The sequence below is a fragment of the Tympanuchus pallidicinctus genome, unplaced genomic scaffold (assembly GCF_026119805.1).
Source record: "Tympanuchus pallidicinctus isolate F22 unplaced genomic scaffold, pur_lepc_1.0 scaffold1, whole genome shotgun sequence".
NCBI lineage: Eukaryota > Metazoa > Chordata > Aves > Galliformes > Phasianidae > Tympanuchus > Tympanuchus pallidicinctus.
The window spans coordinates 103,424,495-103,443,625 of record NW_026294618.1 but is presented as its reverse complement, the minus strand read 5'-3'; the positions used below and the strand labels follow the sequence as shown (position 1 = coordinate 103,443,625).

The 19,131-nt window shown below is 39.7% G+C and overlaps 1 protein-coding gene across 3 annotated transcripts in view; it reads right to left on the bottom strand.

Annotated features, from left to right (window-relative positions):
• Positions 1–19,131, bottom strand: part of KIF16B (kinesin family member 16B) — a 133,949-nt gene that overhangs the window by 11,795 nt on the left and 103,023 nt on the right. For 2 of the 3 annotated variants that reach the window (XM_052676499.1, XM_052676551.1), the window contains one exon: positions 5,420–5,503. In XM_052676499.1, coding sequence (XP_052532459.1) covers positions 5,420–5,503 — 84 coding nt within the window. Of the gene's footprint in view, positions 1–595; positions 699–5,419; positions 5,504–19,131 lie in introns of those variants that run through there. The other variant, XM_052676623.1, reaches the window with a different exon arrangement.

Here is a 19,131-nt window from a genome sequence, read left to right as displayed (position 1 = left end):
AGGTGTTCATTCCAGTATTTTGTGCTGTGCTTAAGAACCAGATTCTTGCAGACACACAAAAAGAGCAGAAACCCATTTCAAAGAGAAAAGTTGGAGGGGCTACAGCTTTAGAGCTGTGTACAAAAGAGTTACCGCCTTCAAAGGAAGGCAAGTCAGAATACAAGTTAAGAACAAAAGAAAACATTTGGCCTCTAAGATAAAGAATCTTACTCTGAAAGCTTAATTCTGACAGAGGAACAGCAGTATTTCTGTTTAGTGCCTGCTCTGCTTTCACCAGCCAATTCTCTCTCAGGACTGGACAGAATAATTGAATAATGCAGTTCATACAAGATTTACTTCTAACTCTGCTTTCACACCTATCATTGAAAAACTCCTCATCAGACACCAGGAAGTTAGGAGGTTAAGGACAATTGCATTATTAATTTTAAATAAATTGAGCGTGTCTATCTCTTAAAGAGATTCAAAGTACAAAGGAAAAAAAAAAAAGGACAGAGAATGACAGAAAGATGTATGTGCTCCTTCAAAACTCAAAGTGGATTTGCTTTACTCTGCTGGTACAGGTTGACTTACTTTTGTTCCTTGAGCTCTGCAAGGAGCAGCAGAAGGAAATGCATGATTCCTACCAACTGTTGTGCTGTCTGCTGGCGCATCCCCAGTCAGGCCTTTTGTCTGTTGTCCCTTGCTGTCCACAAAGAAACCTGAGGAAATGCAGCAGCGGGGATAGGGAAAGTGAAACAATTAACAGAGAGGAGACAGGCTGAGGTTTGAAGGAAAAGAAACAAAAAAAGCCCCTCAAGTAACAACCTGCTGGGATTTTGTCAGCTTAGCAATTGTGCTTTTCTGAGTACACCGGTGACAGCAGGAGTAGAAGAGAAAGGCAGTGGGTCCATGGCTACAAGGCTTCTGAGCAAGGAGTCAAAAAACACAACTATCTACTGTGTTGGTGCAGGCATTTACTTGTGCACTTTTCCTGGCTGTGCAATGGTTAAACAGGGCTAATATTGACCTGCCTTACTAGAACAAAGGATGTGTCCATGAGAAGAAGAAAATTAAGCAGGGAAGGATGATAATCAGTTCTCTGCAAAAATGCAATATCCAGGGCAGCTGGGATTTTGGGAAAACCTTTTACTGTCATCCACAGATCTAGCAGCTCCCCCAGTAATAAAAGGTACTGGGCAGATAAAACTGAAACAGCAACACTCACTGAGCAGCATACCTCCTGTGACGTGTGCTTCCTTTAAAAAGTTTTTGCTTATGAACTGAAAAAGGATGTATACATCTTCTGATTTCATCAGGGAAAAAACGGGATCCCGTATCTTTATTTACTGGTTTCTAATTGCATGAAAGATAGATACACACTAACTTCCACTCATTAACTTTAATCAAAAGAATTCTTGGCTGTTTCATTTAAGGCGGATTTAATCAAGCAAGGTTGGCTCTGAAGTGAAATTACAGCCTTCAGACTGCGGAGCAATTAATTTAGAGTTTTGCCCTGCAACAGGTCCCTGATGAAATACTAAATTAATAGATTGCAACAGGGCACTTAGGACAGGTAATTTTAAACACAAGTTAGGTGCTTATTCTCATGATGTATAGGTGAGACCCCTGTGCCAATTTGCAGGTTATTTTTCAAAACCTCCATGGAAATGTATTGCATTGGTCAAACGATCACTTTGTACCAACAAGCACCACAGTGTAAGTGTACCCTGCAAATACGTATCTTGTATATCAAAGACTTCTCTCCAGGTTCATCTCATAGTAAAAGATCACACCTAACGTGCACTTTCTTTCCTACACTGTATTGTGAAGCTTTTGGTTATTAAGCACTTGTACTAGATATGAAAAAAAAAAGAAGAGAGAGAAATAAAGAACCCAATGTTTAAGATAAACTGAATTCATTGTGATTTTAAATCAAAATCCTCATAATTTGGGGGCTCCCTGGAGTCTTTTGCTCCAAATAACATCACCTAAATAATATGCCCGCTTCTTAACTGAAGGTGAAACAAGGTAATACTACATGGCAATCTTAAAAACAAAACAGCCCTCCCAAAAGATCCTCGCCAGCATTTCAGCTGCACTGAACACAGCCACAAAAGCCCTCCTGCTATTTTCAGTACTTCTGCTCCTGTTGTGGCTAGAACCTGAAAGGTGCAGTGTAGGAAATAAACAAACTCTTCCTAAACAGCTATGGGTCCCACAAAGGATATTTTGGCCAAATGGTTTTGTAATTAGGCACAAGGAAAAATTTCCCTGACTGCAGCCAAAGGGAGGCAATTAAAACAGATGCTGAGATATATGCAATAGAAGCAGCTCTCTGCTGTACATTTAGCTAATTCTGAAGTTGAGGAGTAGTTTTGCTCCTACAAGAACTCCCAGTCTGCCTAATTTCCCAGATCAGATCGAGTTGCAATTTAGCTTTGACATAAAGAAAAGAGCCTGTGAGGCCATTTCAGTAACCCACTGCTAATTCCAGCAAGTACTTCAGAAAGGTGTTTGACTGAAACGAGAGCTTCAGTTGTTTTATCTTTTACACAGGTGTGCACTGGATTTTGAATTTTCTTTTGTGTGCATACTTGGAAAAAAATGTGAATTAAATGAGAAACTGCTTCTCCTCACAGATGCTGCTCAAGAATGCCCTGGGCTAGCCAGAGCTCTACTGTTCCACTCCAAAATTAATCCAAGAAGTCCAGGAAAAACAACGCAAAGCCTTTTCAAAACACATAAATATCTAATGTAAAATCTGAAAGAGAAGAGTTATTCCTTCGTTATCCACCACAGGGATGACAGCTCTGCTAATGACCTTACAACACGGAATATTTGTTCAGAACAGACTGATATTTGTCAGGCTGTCAGATACTATCAGTCGATCAAATCAGCTTGGACTTTGGATAAGAATATACATTTTTGTTGGCCTAGAAGTTGAGCTTTCATGTAAAAATGCTGTACTAACTCATTAGCTCTTGCCTAATCATGTGAAACAATCAAATAAGCTTTCAAATGATATTATTACTGGAATAACATCACCTGTGAGGCTTGCAAGAGGTTTTTCAGCAAATCAGGCTATGCTATGAGGTATGAAAGCCAAGTGAATAAACACCAGCCATCTCTCTGCTCGTTACCAAGGTCTGACTTCTCCACCTTCTATTTGACTGAACTCCCACATGAGAAACATGCCCCGTTCAAAAGCCAAACTCCCTTACAGAGGCAATCCATCCACTTTCTGCTTTCAGGTTAGCCCACTTACATATGCTTATGGTTCATCATGAGAAAGTAAAAGCAAGCATTTTAAATAGAAGCAGTTGCCTGTGCCATGGTGCATTATCACACACTCTTTGTCTGCCAAATAGTTTCCCAGTATAATTCAAGATGTGCTTTGAGTCTGCAAAGACTTATATGACTACGGGAACAACGGCAATGTAGGTGGTTTATTCCACTGCTTTGCCAAGGAAGCTGCAGCTACATTATCTGAAGCTCAGCAGCATTTGGTCTAAAGCGCAAAGCCAGAGCAGAGCACTGCAAAAAAGCACAGGGGATAAAATTAAATGCTAGGAACAGAGATCCAAAGTTAAGGCATTTTTGCCATCTTCATGAACTGGGGACAAGCTTATGGCATCAAATTCCTCATGGCAAGGATGGTAATATTTGGTTCCCTGTTCTCTTTCTATACCTTTCTCTTGATCATTGGAGATCTTATGTTTCTCTAACGCAGAAAGACTTGCCAGGATTACTGAATGGCATGGCCTAGTGCACTTCTGCCTAGCATATGGCAAAACGTATTCATGTGAATTAGAATATTTACAGAATATATTGGTAATAAAGTTTTAATGACATAATTTGGCTAAAATAGATACAACTTAAAGCTAAAAACTAGCCATATTGAGAGCTACAATTACTACATGATTATGATCAAAGCATCACTATACACAGGAGTTTTAAGATTCAGAAACACTACAGTAAAGTTGGTTAGCAAATCAATAGAAGGTCGGAAGGATTAAGGGATTAAATTTCTTACTGGTACAAAAATATGCAAATTGAGCACTAGACTGGAATGTGGCCATGCCTTTATGCCCTCTATGGAAGACATGAAACACAAAAAAGATTACATTTTGTGCTATATGTAAGACAACCTCACATCAAAAGACAGTGGGGGGATGTTTTGTTTGTGGATCAAAGAGAAGGTGAAATACATGGGGAAAAAAAATCAAGACATGCAAGAAAAGATTCCAGTTGGAAGCAATGTACTTTTATATTAAATTTTCTAAAGCTCTACTTAATACTATTTCTGCTCTACAAAGAAAGTAATTCTTTATGACTTGCATGATTAATTTATAACTCGATCACCTAACCCTAACCCTAATCCTCATGTGGATACAAAATAGTTGTAGACTGTATGCTTTAGTCTTTGTTTCCTCCTCTTCTTTCCCCAGACTCCATCACCTGCTCTCAGGCTGCAACAAAGTGTACATCAGAATCACAGGATCATAGAATGGCCTGGGTTGAAAAGGACCACAGTGCTGGTCCAGTTCCAACCCCCTGCTGTGTGCAGATCACCAACCAGCAGCCCAGGCTGCCCAGAGCCACATCCAGCCTGGCCTTGAATGCCTGCAGGGATGGGGCATCCACAGCCTCCTTGGGCAACCTGTGCCAGTGCATCACCACCCTCTGGGTGGAAAACTTCCTCCTCATATCTAACCTAAACCTCCCCTATCTCAGTTGAAAACCATCTCCCCTTGTCCTATCACTATCAACCCATGTAAACAGTTGTTCTCCCTCCTGTTTTAAACGCTCCCTCCAAGTACTGGAAGGGAGTATAGAAATATAAAGACCTGAATTTTTACAGGAGTCAAGACTGTGCCGTCCGCACAGCACTGCTGAACAAACCAATAAAAACCAAACCCCACCCTCTGTCAATCTTGTCCTCCATAAAATTAAGCTTTCAAATGAATTCGAAGAAAAATACGCTCCAAACTGGGTTATAAAATAAAGCTCAGAGATGCCTATATATTGCTTTCCTTCTGTCATGAGCTATTTGGTTATAGTAACTACGATAAAATAGTAAATCTTCAGATAACAAACTGCATTTCAAGTAGCAAGTTGTTTTTTTTTTTAATCTCGTCTTGCATAGAGACCATCTGTCTACAGAGAACACTTACCTCATCTCCAACCTTTCCCCCCTAAATAAACACACCTCTAAAGAGATATCCTTTTTTTTTTTTTTCCAGACTAGGATTTTTTAAAGGTGTGCTTCATTACTTTGCAATCTGCTGCTGCCATCTCCTGTGTTAAATGAAGCAGCAAGTAACTCCGTACTTACAGGTAGGCTATTTAAGTGTGATCATATGGGAACAGTTTCTGTTGGTCAAGCAGACAGTGCTCCACCTAAATACACTTCAAAAGGCCCTGAGAAAGATGCCATTACCTCTAAGTGACTCCGTCGCTCTGCAATCACTCGTTCATCCTTGTTTCCAAAGAGCTTCTTCGGAGGGAATTCTAAAGTAGCGACCTAGAAGATATTAAAGGATGAATGGGCATTATAAATGACAAGCTAAAATGAGAAAATTCTCTTTAAACTACAAGGCGTCAGGAAAGAGGAAAAAGCCAAATAGTCATGAGCTACAGTATATGCTGTTAGCAAATATTCCATTAAGCATTTCTACTGACATTATGATCTGGTCCACAGCACTGCTAAAATAACGACGTATTTGGTCACACAAGAGAGACGGGAAGCAAATTTAGGAATTAGATGTCACATTTATAACTATTTTTTTTTGCTACAGCAAATTGGATCTAATGTTACAACATCTACTAAGAAGTCAGAAAGATCTCTTCAGGAATGCTGCTTTTGTAAGACTGCACTCAGTCTCTTAAAAACTGTGCTCTCCAACCATACTGTCATTTAACCTGTTCCTCTTTTCTCTTAGATCATAAACGTAACATTCTTGCACCTAAAAAGTCATCATGACGTTATGCTCTGGAAAACAGTAATACTAGATTGCCAGCTGATTCCTGAGCAGGACCTGAGGTATCTCCATCTAGCCTTAAACTACCACAGTCATCTTCACAACAGCAGGAGAGAAAGAGCATGGAAATGGCAGCCATAATGATGACAAGAGGCACCTCCAGAGCCACAACTCAACTGAGTTTGAAGACATGCAAATGTATGTCCATAAGGGAAGGTGATAACTTTAATTTCTGAAGAGAGTCCACATAAAAATTTTTACTACATTAAAAATGGAAACAAAGAAGGAACAGAACACGTAAAAATGGCTGTTCAGATCTGTCCTTCTAGGAGTTCAATACAAAGCTATTCGAAGCTCTGTTTTTTCATTTCTTTTTCATCCTGTAGGAACTGCAGCAAGCCACTCTAGTAAAGGACACAGCGAGAGAAGCGTATTCCTTTCTTGTACATCAGCAAACATAACACTTCAACAAATTCCAGACAGCTATTATGGGAAAACACACTCACAACTCAAGTGGTGGTAACAAGCACCAATAAAGTTAGTCTGCCAAACCATGGGAATGATGCACAAGTCCTCTCCAGTTTGTGTTTGCATTTTAAGGCAGTTCAATACAATTGCTTTCTAGCTCTCACTGCAGATAGAAATATGCAACCTCACATCACTATCACTAGAGTTGTTTTGCAGGCAGAACCCAAGGGTAAAAAATGCCTGGTGCATGAATTCCCCGGGCTATAGGATAATTCTGGAATAATAAACAAGATGCATCATCTCCGGCATATATACGGCTGTAAGAATTTATCCAGTTACTGGGAGCTGTAGTACACTGAATTAAATGAGGAACCTCATTATTAACATTGAACGTAGCTATTCTTAAAATGCAGAGGAATTCTGTAATACACATAATTTATCCCTACTCTCTGGTTGAACTTTGACATGGATAATTTTAACAAAGTCTCTTCACACGAGCAGCATCAACTGACGTGGAGCATCTGAGGAGGCAGAAGAGGTGGCTGTTTCTCATCAGATTTGTCGACTGGACCCAATTATATTCCTCAGGTTTCTCCAACCATGTGTGCCCGCTTCTTCATGTTGCCAGGACAAGCAGCATATGGTCAAATAGAACCCTGTAATTATGTCCTTGGGACTTATTTTCTCTGCATTACTCTCACCTTAACCTACACAGAAATGTAAGTGCTGATGTTTTCAAGGGCTTCCCAATCCCCCCCCTGCAGAAATTAAATTAATTATTAAATTGTACTGAATCGTGTAACTGCTAGAAACAGGTAAGATACAACAGCTTCCACCAGCATCCCCTCCTGGCCCTAGAGAGACTGTTTGTCCATTTATTTCCTAATAAGTGTTTATTTATAGAATTTTAAAATAGTGTCAGTTAAGTAGAGGCAGATTTGCCCAAATGAAAAACATTACTATTAGCACTTCCTTAGACAAACCCTATATAGTCAAAACAAAGTATCACATCTTAAATGAAGAATGATTAATGAAGTTTGATTTTAACAGATTTTGAGAGACTCATTCAACAAAACTTTGGGATGAGCAATGATCTCCAAGGTGTTTTCAAAAGCTGTTAGCTTTTTGAATACATCTTAGGAGAAAAACACTCACTTGCATTTTCTAATAACAGCAAACCTTGATAAACTCATTCTAACCAAAGTAGCTGATCTCATACTTTTAATATTCCACAATTCCCACGTCTTTGGGATCCACAAATCTCTGAAACCAAAACAACTGAAGTTCATTATTGCAGTCATTAATTTAATACGCGAAGAAGAATCTCAGCCAACCTTGCTCTGAAGCATTGCAACTTACAATGTGGACCTAAAAGAAAATCATAACTTCACTGCTGATCAACACCTGGACCGGAATATTTCAGGCTTGGAGAAAGATATTTAACAAAAACCTACATCCAGACCAGAATGCCACTGTGCCAAACATATTAGGTACACATATTTCTTGTGTTTGCAATACACGTGTTTACAGAGCACACCTATCTGTGTACCTGGAAAGACCTTGCACTCCACAGAGGATACGTTGCAAAAAAACTATCCATAGCAGTCACCACCTGTACGGGGCTGGATGCAGAAGGTGAATAGCCTTGGGTCTTCTGGAATAACTGTGTCCCTGCCTTGCCACTTTCTCAAGGGTCCTCTGGCTCCTCTCAGCCAAACATTTGGCAGGTGTCCATCACAACAAAACAGGAGAGCATCCTGCATTGTTTGTCCATCACAAACGAAATGGAAAGCGTTTCTGTCGCACGACAGATGACCTCCCAGCCACACGGCAGTAAAACCTCCATCTGTGGGCTTCATCATCATTTCAGCAACCTTGGAAGCCCTAAACTATTCCCATACCTCCTACTCCACTTCATCTCAAATATCCCATGAGATACAAAAGCAAACATGTTATCTACAATACACTGCTAACTTAATTTTCCTTGTTTGCCATTACAGCAGAAGCACTGTCAGACTGCAGAGTCAAATACACATCAAAACAAAAAGGAGACATCCAAAACTCTGCAGGCTCGAGTTTCAGGCTGTCCAAATGCTTAAAAAGATACCATAACACCAATTCCCACCCAGTTCACAGCCTGAAAATTACCTTTGCAACATGAGAACCAAAACTATTTATGTGGCAACATGAATTATTTAGTCCTTTATGTGACTGTAATTTTATTGCTGGAGGAAACTGATCCATTGTAGGATATTTATACAAAAATACAATATTAATATATTTTCCTGAGGTAAATACATACATAAATACATACACACCATTTCTTTCTGCAACTAACTTACAAATGTAGTATTTCATCGTGGAGGAAAAACACTTTCCTTCACGAGTTCCAGAAATAAGAGAAGTGATTATAAAAATGTTATCATGTTGTCATAATTCCTGTATATAATTCCATAATTCCCTAAAAAATGCAGTAGTATTACAGTTAGTAGTGTTACAAAGACTTTAAGGACCAGCACAGCAGCTTCAGATGAAATTACCATTGCTACAGGTTAATACATTGCAGCATGTCACTGAGCCACGTTTGTTCTTATCACTTAAATACGTAAGGTATTTGCAGGTGTAGATTTTGCACAGAGCTGTTTGCCTCAGCTCAAACATTAAAAAAAGAATTTCACACTCACCAGATTCAGGAGTATAAATTATTCTTTCAGAATTAAATGACTGTGTACCCTCTGGCTCAAAGGTACTCTGGAAGGGTCACATCTTGACTGAGAGATGAAGGGTTTGCAGTAATATAAAGCATAACAGGGGGACACTACAGGTAGCAAGGTACATTATTCTGCTTTCCTGAAATTTCTACAGCATGCCCCTCCTCCTCTTCCAGTCCCCCTCCTCCTACAGCAGTGGAAATGAAAGTGTTTGGCAGTAGGGCTTCTTTTTGGTTTGGACATTTTGTCATTTTCTAGGGCTGCTGATGAGGTGATGTGTTTTCTGTCATGGGAAATTAACAGGCATATTCCCCAGCTTGACAGGAACAGTGAGCTAGAATGATTTCCTGAGAAGCTCCTGCATGCAGTATACAAGATTTCTAATTTTTATTTTGGCTGCAGAATCATTTTCCTACCATACTCAAGTATAGCACCATGATAAAGCAAAATCCATCATATAGAAAGTAGTGTGCACGTGCATTGGTACATATACCATGGGCAAGACTGGGACTGCCCTTAGACCCCAAATACAGGAAAAGATAATCCTTTACAATAGCACAGAGTCATCTCAAGACTGCCTATCAGCACTCCTAATGTCTTTTTAGACACTGAACTTCTTACAGTTAATGATGTTTATCCTATCTAGCAATCGTTGCTAGGCAGTAGCAGGCTCAGGGAGAGGCAAACAGTCATTTGCAATTTATTCCCTAATTTCTTCATAATAAATAAGGGCCGTGTTTTATTTCTGGTCTCATATTACTTGGGGTACATTACTTGCCTGTGTTTCAGCAGCCTCATCTCTAACTAATGATACCTATCTACCTGCCACGATAGAATATGTGTGAGATTAATATGATCCAATCCTCTAGTGAAAGGGGCTCCAGACCAACCATGTATTATCCTAGCAAACTGTAAACAGCTTATAGGATTCCTGTATTCCAATCACAAGATTGCTTTTAGCTAGCTTATCGGCAGGCGTTTAATACTGGAAAGAGCAGCTGGTAGAACAGCAAGAGCCCTTTCTTTATCTTACAGCTCCTTGACCTTCAGATTCACCCAATTCTGGCAAAACTTACACAAAAGCACCCTTTTAGCAAAACCATGCATCTTCATTGCCTTCAACTACTGAGCCACAGAAAGAGATGCAAATCTGGGGACTGGTGTTTTGGAAACCAAGAGCATAACCCGAGGGCCCCGATACCTTGATAGATTTTGCCTGGGACAGGGAGCACCCTCATTTCGTGTTTTTTGGGATACAAGTCTCATTTGAAGGGTATCCTCTAATTTCTATATCCAGCTGGGACACTTCACTCAAACTAATGGAAGTTTTTTAGGGACCTGCAGGATACAACTCGGTTTTGGGTTTTTGCAGTGGAACATAACATGTTAATATAAGTCTTGCAAAGTACCTTGCAGATGATATTTCAATATGGAGTGGTCCAAGGTAAAACACCACATAATGCAGCCATGTAGGCTTGTCACTTCTGAAGCGTGAAATTGCTCAAAGTGTTATGCTGCCTAAACATTAAAAAAAAAAAAAAGTGCCATTTTCCTACATCAAGCAAAAATCTACAGGATTTGAAATATCTCATTATTTCTGGTGGCTAAAATCTATGTTTTAGTGCCTACAATATGGTAAAAGATTTTTTTTTAAGAAGAAAAACAGGGCAGACATTGATGGAGGCTGAGTCATCTTTAATCTTTCATCCCAAATTCTCTTTGTACTTCAGTGTTTTGATATATTTAAATGGGGGGGAAAAGGGGAAAAAAGAAAATTAGGGAAATGCTAACTATTAAATTAAAAAGTCAGTCTTCTTTAACTCTCATGTTACTTTCACAACTCTGAATTTTCTCGTTTTTCAAAGGACATGTCTGACTTTTGATCCTTTGTACCAGAATTCTCTGTCATAGATGAGAAAAATCAAAGAGAAGAATGTGGCATGGGTTTGCAGCCGGTGTGGTGGCTGCACCTGACTTGATTTTGCAGCAAGTAATGAAAGAAAAAACTGTCCTAGTTTCACTTTTTGAAGTTTAAACAAAGTAACTTCAGCCTCAACTTCTCAAGATGTACCAAGATTTCCACAATCTGAAGAAATTGCAGTCCTGACCAGGAGCTTGGGCTAAATATTTAGAGATTTGACAATAAAGTTGATGTCTGTTTTTCTTTTTAAGTATATCTTCCTTATTTGTATAGTAATTCTGTCTGAAGTAAACCACCTATTCAATACAATTTCATAAGAGAGCCTTAAGCAAAGGGAGAGCTAACGTTTAATGAACAGATTACTTTCTATATGGGTGTACCCATGGGATTATTTTCTGGATATTCAGTTTGTTATTTGTTTTTCTTTTCCATTTCTCGTTTTCCCTCTTCTTTTTAGGTCTCTCTCAGTGTGTCTTTCTCCCCTTTGTAGCACATCTCTATTTTATTGGTAACTTTTTCTCTGTGCCTTGCCTCATTCTTTCTCTTACTCCTGTGTTCATTTGCTACATCCAATTTTCTGTTCCCAAAGCTTGCTCTCTGCTCTCCACTAGAAGGGATGAGAGTTGTGAACACCTCAGAGAAGGATATCAGAGCAACTACAGGTCAGCCACAGCTCTGAGGCTGCTCCAAGTCAGCATTCTGACACATCAAACTCCCCAGGGAAGACTGAGTATCTTTTAAACGGCAACAGAAGCTCAAACAAACCAAGTGTAACGGATCTCCTAAACCAAAAAACCCTCAAGTGATCAGGGAACAGAACGGGGGAAAGCTTTTACAGCACTGTCTTTCTACCCAGAGGTCCCTGCAGAGGAGGCCCCACAGGAGGTCCCCAGCACCAGCCAAACACAATTAGTTCTTCACCAGCTCTGCTCCAACCCCTCTGCTCCCCAGGTCCTTGCAGTGTTTCTGAGACACAAGGAGCTGCTCTAGGCTCATCCCTGCTGTCTCTCAGCAAATCTGTTGGAGCTGCAGGCTTCCAGCTTTCTGTTCTCACCTACCCTTGCTGCTACAGCCTGCAGTGTCTGGATCCCACTCAACCATGCACAAAGGAATGAATTCCTCCCTCCTCCCTTGAGGAAATTCACCCTGAAATAACTCCCTCCTGACGGGCTGTGTTGCAGAGCAGCACACTGGAGATCCTATTTTCCTGTCTTTCCCAAATATGATTTATGCTCCAACACAGCTTCCCACCCTTTTACAGCACATCCTTGTCACAAAGGGAAAGCTGTTTTGCCCACATGCATGAGAGCACTGCCTTCTCTCTGCTCTACATCCCTTCTGCTTTGTGCCAAAGATTTACTTGCCCACAGAGCTGGCTTATCCAGCATTGTATTTCTGGCTGGCTACAGCAAGACTCCTAGTTTCCATGTTGCTTCCATCACTTGCTTTTTGCCTGGCCTCCTGGAGACCCAGGTCTACCTTTTCTCTTCATAAAATGCTTCATTGAAGCCTAGGCATACAGGAAGCCCTGCTAGAGTTAACCTGCTGAAAAGCAATCCCACATCTGACTTTCCCTGCTGTGCTCAAAAGGGCTACAATTCCTTGCCTTTTTCCTACTTATTTCTCTGGAAATCACCAATAAAGTGAGTAGCTCCTCTACATCACTCCCCTGCAATACTGCCATCTCCTCCACATTCATATGAGTGTCTTCACAGGATGTACAAGCTCCCACAACTCTGGCATCTCTAATTCTGGGTAACCTTCTTGGCAATTTGCACTCTTTGAAGTTCTAAGATCTTCCTGGCATCCTTTCCAGTCACTATCCTCAAAGACAGTCGTCTCCAAAGAGCATTTCAGCTTCATCTGTCATTGAACAGAAATAAGTACACACACAAAAAAAATTCAAGTCCCTGTGAACCTCCCTGCAATCTCCATCTGACAATGCAAAATTGCCAAGCAGGGCTGGACCCCAGAAGTTCCTTCTTTTGCATTTTGCTGACTGGGGTTCACTGTTTTTAAATCATACCTGCCTCCCTACCAAACAATCATCTGTAATTACCAAAACTATTAAAAGAGTTTGCATATCCAAATTCCTGCTTTAAACAAAGCAGGTAGACCTAAATTCAATATGCTTTTTTGGAACTCTGCTGAGATGTGGAGGCCACTATTTATTTCATTATTTTAACTCCATTTAGTCTGCCACCTGCTATTGAGAAAATCAAATTAAGCGCGGCCAATGAAGTTACCTGGAATTACAGGGCTGCTTTTACTTTCCTTAAAGCAATTTTTAGACTAGTCAGAATAATAACACACCAAAATTGAGCCATAAATGATACAGAATATAATATTTGACAAATTCTTCGTTTTGTTCATTATAAGCAGTACGATAGCATTTAAATACAAAGCACCTATAAAACTATAAAAATGATTGATAGCATATATATCAAAGTTCATGCAAACCTTTCACAGTTCTATAAAACTCTGCAGTTTTCTCAAATTTTAATCTCGTAAGAAAACTGGAAAGCAATATAGCCAGGGCATCTTTGTAAATACAAACTGCTACCTGCATCGCAGAGAATTATTAACCAATTAAAGGGGGACAAAAATTGGCCCAGACGCCAAGGAAAACACATTAAGTTCTCTGCACAGACTGTAGGAAGGCAGAATAAGAAGGTGCAGAGACAGAATATACCAACCCAAAGGATGCAGTTAACTCACATGTAAACCAGTCCAAGTCAAATTAGAAATAATTAAATATGCTTCTTAGGTAAAATAGGAAAATATCTCTTAGATTATGAAGTTAAACATACAAAAAATGCAACACGCTCTTGCAACCTTGGTTTTGCACCTATTTCATCTGCTCCTTGCTCCCAGACAGAAACCTTTCGGGGTAATTTACTGTTGCCATGAGGCAGACCATGCTCTAACACAACGGTACACACTGACCTAGAGAGTCCGTGGGCAAGTTTAAAACACATTCTCAACTTTTTTTTTTGTCTCTGATCTTGCAAACTAAACATTTATATGTGTTGTTTCAAGTCACAGTGCCTGTTTTACTTTTTTAAAGAAATGGCAACAACTGCTGGGTTTGCAAGGTCACGTCTTCCAAGCTCAGAGCATCGATCAGTCTTCATGAGCCCGCAGCACAAGTCTCACTTCTCCAAAAGAAGAAAAAAAAGGAATTTTATAGTGCACTATATAGGGTTTACTTACCTTTCAAAAATAATTTGGGATTTGATTCATTATCTTCCCATTGGGATTTCTAGGAGGTTACAGGAGTGCCCTGGCACGGCAGACACCATCTCTGCAGCACCCACGTGCAGCCTTGCCCACCCTGCACCATGTTCCTGCTGCTGTTGCATTTGGTTCTTTGGACACTTGGGCTGCACACAGAGAAGTCCCAGTGCTATTTGGCTCGTGCAACAGAAACAGTCCAGGTAGGAGAAGTTGCTGAAGCAGCTTTAACAGCTCTTCCTGAAATGATTCCTTTGGTGCATACAAGCTCATCTCGGTGACATCTGGCAGCGTTTATGAAACATCCCCGTCTCGTGTGACCAGCTGATGCCATAAATTTCAGTTGCCCTTGCCTTTGAGAAATGCTAATAATGAAAACTCATCAAAGAGCAGCAATAATTTCTACTGCTGACTAGATGGATGCATTCCTGACTACTCAAAATTAATGGCAGATCTCAGGGTCTTAAAGAACAGCTGTCACAGAGAAATATATCTGCAAACAAATACGTAGTATGCCTCTAAGTTTGATTTGTTATAGGTATAAAGCAGCAACTCTCACAACAAACAGGACTGATTACAAGGAGAAGTTAGCTAGTCTTCTGTGTCATTTAAAATGATAAAAAACACAGAAGGAGTCATCTAAGTAGGCAAATGGGAAGTTTAAAAGAAACTACTGACTGCCCCTCCAACAGTAAGAGTGGTTTATAGCCACATAGATTATACATACATTTTCACTTATGTCTAGTCTTACAGATACTATAAAACTAGCTTCTTTATCACAGAATTAAAAACTAGCTGCAAACCTCACACAAATTAAGGATTTTCCCCCACTATCAATGCTGTCACTAGGTACAGCTTAAAATGACAAACTAACATAACTAACTGCAATCAAGCTAACAGATACGTTTTCAGGAATTTGTTTGGCAAAGCACTTTGAAAAAGCAGCTATGGGGAATCAAAAAGACCACTGCTGCCATCAGTTTCACAAGCATTACCCTCCCAAGATCCTCGTGTCATGGAACTGGGTGAGAATGTCTGTTTCCAACTGAAAAACAATTTATTCATCATGCACCCGAAAATACACGCTTAGAAAGCAAAACCTTTCTATATTCCACATATGCAAAAGCTCAACAACACACTTGACTAAATGTCATGAAACCGAAGTCAACACCATTACTTGTGGGGGCTGGAAAACAGGGATATGTTTAACTTTTGTGTGCATTTGGTGATACCCAATTACTGCCTGTAAGCTGATTTCTAGGAGAATGTAACAATTCTGCCCCCAAAAGGCACCACATCATTGAGGCAGTACCGACGAGGCAGCTCCACCTACATGAGCTTCAGTAACCCAAGGAATGGGGGCAAGATTTATGACCAGAGGGATTTTTTTCCATTTTTTTGCGTTCTTACAATGAGCTGCAGCACGAGAGCCCTCAAGCACAACCAGAATGAAAATTGTGCTGCTCCAAAAATGAAAAAGCAGCCCTGAAATACAGCAATTACTTTAACAATTTTGAAAATAGTTAAAAGCTGGGCTAATCTTAAGGGCATCGCGACGGACTCTGATTCAAAAATAGTTAAAAAAAAAGGAGTTAGAATTTAAAATGCAGTGAGTAATTTAATTATATAAAATACTGCTACATTGCTACCTTTTTTTTTTTTTCCAAAAAACACATCAGAGCAGGACATGGGGTGTGCAGATGAAGTCTGAAATAAATTTAAAGTATTTCACAGAGAATACAGAGCGTGCATTCAAACAACCTCAGTGCTGCATTGCCAGCAGCACTGAACAACCACGCAGTCAATAAAGTATCATTAGCACCCAGTAGTTAGAACTAAGTGTGATAGAAAATAATGGATTCCATTCAGAAACAAGCAAACAAAAAAAACTGGCCTGAACCTTAGCTTTGGTTGTTTTTATCATTCACGGCTCCATAATCATTTATTTGTAAATGATTTATAAATTAATTGAATGTTTTAGCAATGTTCCCTAAGCGCTGCACCCAAGGAAAGGTGTGCTTTTCCATCTCACTGGCACTTGTATCATGGACATGCCATCATACATTTTGTCTTTTAAAGGAGTTTCCATAGCTTCTCCTCCACACTAATATTTCTGGCTGGTTCTGAAATATGCCCTACAGTAAACCAGACTGCATCCTCTACATTCAGTTTTCTCCTCCTTGACATTTTCAATTTGTATCGGCAGCTCAGTATTTTTCTTGAGCCACTGCTTCTTTAGGTATATTTTCATATTAAACCACAAGAGATTGTATTTTATTGATTTTTGTCATGCAGAGATGTCTAATAAATTTTACTGTTTGGGTTTTCTTGCTTTGGGCTCTTTAATGGCATAGAAAATATTCTTGTAAGATGGAGCCTTCTGCATGCTCTGTGCTGCAGACACAGATGGTAAAAAGATCTGATTTTTTATTATTATTATTTACTAACTTTACAACAGTCAAGAAATTGTTCCAAGACCCTTAAAGGAAGAGCCCATTGTGAACACACAACCAAAGGTGGCTCATTTAGAAACAACGTGCGTTATCGCCTGCACCGGTTCTAGAAATTTGTTTTCTTCCTCGCTTCTAAAGCCAAGTCATTTTTAATTAAGAAACAGAACATTATTTTCACCACAGCAAGTCTGAAACCTCATTACCAGAACAAGATAAACAAATATTTATAACAGACCCTTAGGTAAAAAGTGCCTCTTAATGGTTAGCATCGTTATTATATTCACGTTGTGTTCCGTAGCTTTGTAGGTTTTTTGTTTCATTTTAAAAAGGAGAAATTCACCCTTTAAGCTTCCTAGTGAAAGCATCATATATCAAAAGCTACGGAATATTCACAACACATCATCACCCTGATATTTCATTAGTCATTGATCCACCCTGGCAGGGCCCTGGACTTGGTCTGTTTGCTCACCTTGCTGGGAGATCACTGACCCTGTCTCAGGTACACTGGGCTGTGCCCCACCACTGAGGTCCCTGCTACCCATGCTGCAGCCACCCCCAGCTCCTAGGATGCCCTTCCTGGTCATCAGCCCTGACCCTGCTGCTCCCCAGCAGGTGTGTAGGATACCCCAGAAGGAAGGTCAGGGCAGAGGACTTGCAGTAGATGCTCTCAAGGGCTGCATGAAGGCCCTTCTCTCTCTGTAGGAAAGGCAAATGGGGTCCATGGAAGTAAGAAACCGTGCTTCACTGTAATCTTTACATACCATAAGTATATATGACAACTCAGTCCTTCATAAAGTAATATAATAAATATTACATAATACAATAAGTATTATAAACATAATAAAATACACCTCTACTTCAACTCTTTAAGAGTTCCTGGATAAACTGCAAGCCATGTTTATACTGGGACGTGCAACATCTGTTGTCAAATACAGAGGGGAAAATGGTTTTTCAAGAGCTTTTCAGTCCTTCAGAATACTTCAGCACTTCCACCAATTAAGTCATACAAATGGCACCTCCGTCAATTAAGTCACCTGTATCTCAATCCCAGTTAGGCAATAAGTCATTTCCTCAATACATCAAAATCAAAATAAACATCTAAATACTTGTTGTTCTTCACCAAATTACTAGAAGATAGTGAGACTGTCAATAACAGCTAATGATTAACAGAGCACAAGTCTTAAAAGTCTTCTAAAGCAAGGCAATTATTTAATTAAAAAAAGAAAAAGAAAGGAGCAGCAAAAACTCCAGTCCTCCTTTCTGCCTTTCACTAAGCATGAAGAAAAAACAAAGACAGGGTTGCAGCCTAAGGCATTCCCAATGCCTAAGGATACTCAGGAGCAGCTAAGAAACGCCTGAATCTCAGTGAGCAAACAACACCCACGTTAAATTGTCTGAGAACTCTTCCTCTCAGAGGCATTCCTCTCTCACAGACAGCTGTTCTCCATCTATTTTACTGATTAAAAGAAAAAAAAAAAAGAGTATTTTGATATCATGCAAATTCACTAGATAATTGAGCAGAACTTTGAAAATCAGATTATAAAATAATCAAAGCAATTATGCTGTCAAATGCTTTGTGAATTATGAAGCGAAGAACTTATCCCTTTCAAGGGCTTCTATTTTTAATTTATGCACTGTTAATCTTATAGATTTGCTATGGCACAATCAGTAAGACCTGGCTTTCTATTTCTGCCTGTAGGTTAACTGTCTCATACTGAATTTATCTATCTGGAGATCTCTAAAACCAATGGTATTTTCCTACAGAATTGTTGGATACTCAAAGGTTCCATTAGTTGCTGAGGAGGGACATAAAAGCAGGTCTCATCATTGACCAAACCATAGGAAGAGGGAAAGAGAAGGGGGAGAAAGAAGCAGAAACTGTATGTCTGCAAAATTGCATCTACTAACCCAAGAAAACGTTGCTGCACAATCCTAGCACACAAAACAACAACAGTCACAAATTAATCCCAAAGCCAGGTTTTCACAAGGCTCTCAAGACATTTGCATTCAGATATTCAGACACTGAAATCATTTTCACACTAGAAATTGAATAACTGCATACCATGCTGGAAACAAACCAGTGGTTTTGCTATGCCACAGATGCTCCTGTCCTGGTTAGCAAGTATAAATTCAGAGATGCCACATGGAATAAATACACTCCCCCATAATCAGACTTGCACAGACTACATGATGATGCAGTTAGCAGGGATATTTTTTGCAGTTTATTACAGGAAAAGATTCTCCTGTTCGTATGCATTTATAGACTGATGCACTGAGCAAAGTGCTAAAAGTTCTTTTAAAAGCAGCAGAAAAGTTTCGAGCTGCAAAAAGAAAGGCCAGATTAAGCACTTAGGGATCTACTCACATTACCTCTGTAGCTAATA